The sequence below is a fragment of the Quercus lobata genome, unplaced genomic scaffold (genome assembly GCF_001633185.2).
Source record: "Quercus lobata isolate SW786 unplaced genomic scaffold, ValleyOak3.0 Primary Assembly Scq3eQI_181, whole genome shotgun sequence".
Lineage (NCBI taxonomy): Eukaryota > Viridiplantae > Streptophyta > Magnoliopsida > Fagales > Fagaceae > Quercus > Quercus lobata.
The window spans coordinates 74650-83114 of record NW_022154764.1 but is presented as its reverse complement, the minus strand read 5'-3'; the positions used below and the strand labels follow the sequence as shown (position 1 = coordinate 83114).

The 8465-nt window shown below is 29.2% G+C and overlaps 1 protein-coding gene across 1 annotated transcript; it reads left to right on the top strand.

Moving 5' to 3' along the window:
• Positions 1–20: 20 nt before the first annotated feature.
• LOC115973291 (cation/H(+) antiporter 15-like) lies at positions 21–2591 on the top strand (the record flags this gene model as incomplete). The annotated part of the gene is made up of 3 exons (XM_031093546.1): positions 21–512; positions 1362–2160; positions 2239–2591. Coding segments are annotated over 3 exons (1644 nt in total), but the record flags the coding sequence as incomplete, so codon positions are not given.
• Positions 2592–8465: the final 5874 nt, after the last annotated feature.

Below are 8465 nucleotides of genomic sequence, written 5' to 3'. Positions count from 1 at the left end.
TTGTTTCCACATTCATTTTGGTACTTATCTCCATCTATGGAATACGCCCGGCATTAGTTTCAATCATCAAGAAAACACCAGAAGGGAAATTGATAGATGAAACCTATGTTGTACTAATACTACTTGGAGCTTTATTCATGGGATTTACCACTGACTTCTTGGGCAGTTCCATTCTCTACGGGCCTATCATTCTAGGCTTTATCGTACCGGATGGACCACCTCTTGGTTCAATTTTAGTAGAGAAGGGAGAGTGTTTTGTCTCAGAGTTTCTTCTGCCATTGCTCTTTGTCCGCGTTGGCTATGAATTAGATGTGCGTGCCATGGGTGACTTGAGGACCGCTTTCACATTTATGGCCATCCTATTTGCTGGTTACTTTGCCAAGTTTTTGGGAGTTTTTCTGGCTTCACTATCATTCAAGTTGAGGCCCAGAACTGCTTTCTTGCTTGGCCTCATTATGAATAACAAGGGCATCATTGAGATTGTCATTTATTTTCGATGGAAGAGGATTAAGGTGACTCTTTATTTCTTTAATCTCTATATATGTAATGAGTCTTTATAATTGAAAAACAAATGATGTTAATATTATTACAAAATTATTACAATTAACAAATCGATATTATACTAATCACTGAAACATAATCCATACATTAATTTATTATATAGTTGAGATAACATCAATTATATTAGTTGCCTTATCAATTTGTGTAAGCCTTTTTTGGTAAATTGGTAGTGAATTTAACATTTAACATTTTTCATATTAAAATGGAAATAGTCAATTCATAGAGTCAAATTTTATTTTTAAAAAGTCATGTATGATACGACATTACACTTTATATTTATAATATTTAATTTAAATCATGAAATAGACCAATGTTAAATTTTACTACATTTTCTTTTTTAAAGTAATGTTTTTTTAAATATTAAATATGATAAAATTTTAACAATGATGTTTGCTCCATAATAATTGTTATTTATCATTAAACCAATATATAAATTGGTTTTTAATGTAGTTGGAGTTTAAACATCAAATTAATTTCTTATTTGACGATAAAAAACTTTATCAATTAAACTAACTAGAATTCACTATTTTAAAATAATGCTAGGGATATTACACATTTACTACATTAAACTTACAAAGTATTTGTATGACAAATCACAAAAAAGGTAAATAAGATATTTTTTATATATTATGTTATTGAGTCATTATCATAAATTTTCCAATAAGGATTTGTGATAATTAACTTGAGTATTTACTTACCTTTTTATTATTATTGTGCATACCTCTCTCGGCCTTTTGATTAAGATGAAGTTTAGCTCATTTTTATTGTGCATTACCTAACTTGTGTTCCTAATGTTGCAGTATATAGATGAGCAAACTTTTGCTGTATTGATGTTCTCCTCGCTGGCTATGACTGCAATTATAGCTCCATTCACAGGCATGCTATACAAGCCAAGGGTAAGACTGGCTTCATCTCACAAGCAAACACGGTTGAAGACAATCCAAACCACACCTGGCGCATCTGAATTTCGTGTGATTACGTGTCTCCACAATGAAGAAAATGTAAACAGCATCATTAGCCTCCTCGAAGCATCTAACCCAACTGAAATAAGCCCCATTTGTGCCTATGTAATCCACCTAGTGGACCTCAAGGGCAGTTCTGTTCCAGCACTCATCCCTTTCAATGCTAAGCAAAAAAGGATTTTTAAGCTCAGCAACTCTCCTAGCTCTAATCACATTTTGCGTGCCTTTGAAAACTATTCCAGGAATTCCAATGGTCCAGTCATTGTCCAAGCTTTCACTATGATCGCACCCTACATAGGCATGCATGAAAATATTTGTAGGTTAGCTCTAGAAAAACTAACCCCTCTCATCATCATTCCTTACCATGAAAACCAAAAACATATCGAAGGAAGCCTTGTTGCCACATCCATTCGAGGTTTCAATGCTAAGTTACAAAGATATGCACCATGTACCGTGGGAATGCTTGTTGATAGGGGCACACGTCGCATGAACTCCAGTCATTTTTCTTACAATGTTGCGGTGATTTTCATCGGTGGAGAGGATGACCGTGAAGCCCTTGCTCTTGCGGCACGCATGTCTGGGCATGCAGAAGTGAGTCTCTGTGTTTTGCGTATTACCTTGCATTGCAAGAAAGGGGGTGAGTTTGACAGCACAAACAAATACAAGGGTAGAGACAACTGTAAACACAAGTGCAAATGTAAGGGCAAAAGCAAAGAGGGGGAGGAGGAGGAGGAGGAGGAGGAGGAGCTGATGGACGAGGCTTTGTACGATGAGTTCAAAATCAAGAACATGGGTAATGCATGTGTGGTGTGTAGGGAGGTTGTGGCGGATTGCAGTGCACAAGTTATGGATGCAATTCAATCATTGGAGAGCAATTACGACCTTGTGATGGTGGGGAGGAGCAGACACCAAGCTATGGAGCTAAACGACATTGAAATGCCACAACTTAATTCAAAGAATATTGAGCACTTGGGAATGATTGGTGATGCACTTGTTTCCTCGGAGTTGTTTGAGGGTTGGCTGTCTTTGTTGGTGTTGCACCGTTGTGGACGACCAGTTCATAAGTAGTAAACTAACTTCTTTTTTTCCTTTCTTTTCCTTTTGATAATCAACAGGGAAAAGGCCTTTTTTTTATTTATTTTTTTAATTTGTTGATAATTTGATAGTTACAATGAGGATGAAAAATTTGATATTTTTTGTTAAAAACATAAGGAGGTATCAATCATTTGATATACAAAATTTGATAATAGCATAATGATAATCATAAGTAGTAATTAAATTGATCTCTATAGTTAAGATTTTTATGTGTTTGAAATGTAAATAAAGTTTGTTGTTGTGCATAATATAAAATTAAGGAAGTGAGTTTGAGGTTTTTGAACGTATAGGCCTAAACAAAATTTGTATCGTTCAAGAATGTACCCTAGGATACATTCTTGAACGGTACAAATTTTGTTTTATTTTTTCATCCTTAGATCTTTATTAATTCTTTGATCTTATTATTATTATTATTATTATTATTATTATTATTATTACAAAATTTAACTACAAATATGTTTAGAGTTTTGGGTTTAATAATACTAATAAAAAGATTATATATGTTATTGACATATGCAATATACACGACTAAATGAGTCATATATATTGAGGTTACATGGGGACAAAACTATATATATAACAGGAGGTACAAAAATTTTACAAAACATTTTATTGTAGGTAAAAGCTTGGGACCTAATAACACATCACACGGCATGGCCCCACCGGTCTAGGTGCCTTTCAAAGCCTCAAATTGCAAGCTCTACCATTGGTCCATTGGCAAATCAACACTTCTTTATTATATATATATATATATATATATATATATATATCTCTCTCTCTCTCTCTTTTACTAGCTACTTCTTCATTCAACTTGCCAGCTGTAATTTCCATTTTCCAGTACTGAGTAGTATTCTTTCTAGCCACGAACCACTCAATTTTAAAAGACTCTCATCCTGGTTCAATTTTTTTCAGTCTCACTTTAAAAAAAATATATGTAGTATATATGCTTAAGAAAATTTTGAAACGTTTGGCCTACAAAACTAAGAATTGGCCCCCTTAAAAAATATTCAGTGACATTTTTTATTGTAAAATTTTGGATCATTTATAATTTTAAAGAATTCGCTGTTTCTATTGCAAATTATTTTCACTATGAAGTAGTATATTAGATACAAGTTGATAATAATTTTGTGTGTAATACATTTATGAAGTATGACTAACTCTGACATTAGATGTGTGTGTACGCATGCATGATTTTTCTTGATTAATTTATTTGTACCATATAATTTGGGCCCTAAGTAAAAAAATTTGGTTCCACCCTTAGGATATATATTATCTTCTTATTGGTGGTTGGAGTTTAAGGCTTCAAAGATGTTAAGAGCCAAACCTTTTCTTTTATTTATTTATAATTACATGTAGAAACGAAACTAGGATTTTACCTTAGCAAAGTATAAATAAATACATATTTTTTAGTTATTATGAAAACTAGTTTGTATTTAGTATTAACAAAATATTAACAAGAAAAAATTGCTACTTATTTTTCACTAGATGCATACAAACTAACTTAGCAACATACTCATAATGCTAAAGACACTGTTAATTGTACTACAATATATTTACAAATTGATATGACAATATATGAATATGATTGGTGAACAATATAATAAATTCATTTCATAATTACTTTTTAAGTGATACTAGGTACGTATAATATAAATTTTACTATATAGCTATTATAAATTAATATATCGCTAATTACACACAAATAAAAATAAGAATAATACTAGAGATATAAACTTTTTTACAAAAAAATTTACAAAATGCAGATGTAGTGAGTGGTTATTAATAAATGAATAAGTGATGTTAATGATAGGTCTAGATTAAAACTAATAAGAAGTTGATTATATTAACAATTTGCAAAAATATTATAAAATAGTTTGTGACTCTAGTATATTACTCTAATAATAATAATTTTGACATTTATTTATAATGTTGTTGAAGTACATCAATCATATTCATTATCATATTAATTTGTAAACATTTTGTAATAAATTTAATTTGTAGTAATTTTAGCATTTTTCTTAACATTTTTTGTGTGTTTTAAAAATTAAAACATCCATTTGTAAAACTTGTAATAATTGTTCCATTATTCTAAATAAATTATTTTAACCGGTCAATAAAAGAAAAGACACAAAATAATTTCAGCGAATTCCCCTGCCCAACTCGGTGGATATGGTGGAAGCACTGGCACCTAGGCGTGCTCTCATTTTTGCCTAGGAAATTTGTATTTCAACAATGGAGCTTGAAGGTGACTCCCTACAAGTCATCAACGCTATCAAAAATCTGAAGCAAGACAGATCGTGGCTGGGCCATTTTATACAGGATATTAAGTGGTTGGGGTCTTGTATGCGGTTATGTATTTTTTCTCATATTTGTAGGGGTAATAGATTAGCCCACTCTCTAGCTAGAAGAGCAATTTTAGCTGATGATACTGATGTGTGGTTAGAAGAACTACCACAAGACTTAGATGATGTTTTCCAGTCTGATTTACCTTAATAAAATTAACTTATCTATTTCTCCAAAAAAAAAAAAAAAAAAAAATTCATTTGAATTATTTGCTTTTTTTTTCTTTTGAAAAAAATGTCAAATATTGTATCTAGATTTCCCTGAATTTACCAAGTAATTAAAAGTTATATGTTTCATCTCTTTATATGTTAATAAATATTTTTTGAACTAAAAGTCTAATTAGTGGTATACCCAAAAAAAAAAAAAAAAAAAAAAAAAAAAAAACCTAAACTAAACTAAACTTTTAACTTTGAGTCCCAAACAACTAATTATTCATGGCACCGCACAGCAAATCAACAATCCTATCTAAAAAAAATCAGCAAACCACTTATTTTTAATTTTTCTCTCCAAAATTAAAAAAAAAAAGAAATTACCTTGTTTTTCACAGTAACAATTCAACACTAGTATTCAACAAATCAACAACCATGGCTTCCCAGTTCCAACTGCCCACTTCAGCAATCCTAGTATTTAACACACTTAACACAGTACACCTAACACAGTAACATTCACCCTTAAGAGTAACATGGTTCTAATAACACATCACATTCACGATCAAAAAAAAAAAAAAAAAAAAACACATAACATTCAAGGGTAAAAGAAAAAAAAAAAAAAGTAAAAGGGTAAAAAACCCAAAAAGTGACTAATTCAAGTTGAGTAGAGGGAATTTATAAAATAAAAAATAAAAAATAAAAGTAAAAAACCCAAAATAACATTGATTAAAGTAATAATAAGGGACTTATCAATTATCTCTATCTTTATGTATGCGTTTGGCATGACTTAAAAAATCAATTTTTTTTTTTTTTTTACTATTTAACTTATTTTTATTACTTTTCATAGGCCTCACTGCACTTTTTGATACTATTTATGAGTTCCATTGTACTATTTTAGCTATCTTTTAGTTTTATTTACAGTACTTTCAGTAAAGAGTTTTCAGTTTTAGCTAAATAAGTTGTTCCCAAACGGACATTACATATTAAGAGGATTTAGAAAGTTTGTTATGGGTTCAAAAAATGTCAAAAATACTCATAATCTAAATATTTTATAATATTTATTCTTAAAAAATAAAAATTAGGGTTAAAATTGTAAGTCTAAAAAATTCAAAAAAAAAAATTGTCAGATAAACTTTTTTCCTAAAAATTAGCACACTCTCTATTTAAATATACTTCACGCACATTTAATACTTTTTTTTCCTAAAAACTAACACACACTAAACCCAACAGTTTACTTCATTTCAAATCCTAGATTTTAGTTTCTTAGGGCCTGATTGGTAAGAGCATTTTTGTTTTTGTTTTCAAAAAAGTATAAAAACAGTTTTCAAAAAATTGAACTTGAAACTAATTTTCAGCTAATAATTTTTATATTTTATGTGGTTGGCTCCCATTTTTAAGAACAATTTTTAAAATACTAAAAATAAAAAAAAATAATTGTTTGGGAGACCATTTCTATTTTTGAGATTTAAAAAAAAATACAAAAAGTAATGTGCAGAATTTGTAGATTACCTTTTTTTTTTTTTTTTTTTTTTTGTGGATAATGATAAAGGAATGAGCTCATCATTTTTTTTAATGATAAATTTCAAATTTGAAGTGTGGGAATTCTTTTTATGATAAAGATAAGCTCCTTAATTTAAGAGATAGAAGAATTTGGACAAATATGTGGGGTCCACTGTTTTCATTTTATTTACAACTATCTTTTAGCTTTATCTACAGTACTTTCAGTAAAAAGTTTTCAGTTTCAGCTAAATAAATTGTTTCCAAACGGACATTACATATTAAGAGGATTCAAAAAGTTAGTTATGGGTTCAAAAAATGTCAAAAATACTCATAATCTAAATATTTTATAATATTTATTCTTAAAAAATAAAAATTAGGGTTAAAATTGTAAGTCTAAAAAATTCAAAAAAAAAAAATGTTAGAGAAACTTTTTTCCTAAAAATTAGCACACTCTTTATTTAAATATATCTCACGCACATTTAATACATTTTTTTTTTCCTAAAAACTAACACACACTAAACCCAGCAGTTTACTCCATGTCAAATCCTAGATTTTAGTTTCTTAGGGCCTGATTGGTAAAAGCATTTTTGTTTTTGTTTTCAAAACAGTATAAAAACAATTTTCAAAAAATTGAACTTGAAACTAGTTTTCAGCTAATAATTTTTATATTTTATGTGGTTGGCTCCCATTTTTAAGAACAATTTTTAAAATACTAAAAATAAAAAAATAATTGTTTAGGAGACCATTTATATTTTTGAGATTTAAAAAAAAATACAAAAAGTAATGTGTAGAATCTGTAGATTACCTTTTTTTTTCTTTTTTTTTTGTGGATAATGAAAAAGGAATGAGCTCATCATTTTTTTTTTAATGATAAATTTCAAATTTGAAGTGTGGAAATTCTTTTTGTGATAAAGATAAGCTCTTTAATTTAAGAGATAGAAGAATTTGAACAAATATGTGGGGTTCACTGTTTTCAATTTATTTACAACTATGTCATTAAAAAAAATTTCTATATTCTGAAAACACCTCTTAAACCGTTTTTAAAATATTGTTTTAAATCAGGAAAATAGGATACAGTTTTTTGAAAACTGTATTTAGAAAAAATTAGTCAAACAATAAATTCAAGTGTGGGATCCACCATTTTAATTATGGATTACAAAACAAAAAACTGTATTTAAATACTCTTATCAAACAGACCCTTAAAAACTCATTCCTGTGTAACCTCACTAACAGTAGATAAATTCAAATTAAAAAATTACATTAAACTCAAAATGAGACAATAGCCTTATCTTGTGATGAGGATGAGGCTAGTATCAATTAAAGGACTAATCTGTTGAGATTTAAAACCAACTCCAAGAGGATTTTGGGATTAAAGGTTTTTTGTTATTCTCATCGGTTGTGGTGTTAAAGATTTTAAGTGTTATTTTGGGTCAATAGGGTTTGTTTAAACCACGGTTTTTTGTAGGTTATTTTTGCCGTTATATTTGGTTATCCTATAGCTTTTTGTAGTTATCCTTCCAGTAATTTGGTTTGCTTAGACCGAATTTGTGATTTTACTTGATTTATTTTCCCTTTTTTTCATTTTTGGTATACTTGAGTTAAATTTGTATATAATAGTCGAACAACTTCAACAGAAAATCTCCAACAACTAATTAATAAAAATCTTAAATATGTCTCATTTCTTTGTTAGTCTTGAATTTCTTAAGGGGTTGGATCTTTAGGCTCGGAGATTCAAAAACTTTTCTCAGTAACACACACACATATATATACCAATTTGGTCATATTGATTATTGTGAGCAGAATGGATCATACGTCCTCAATAAATGCCACCAGTTTAATCTTACCGAAACCCACC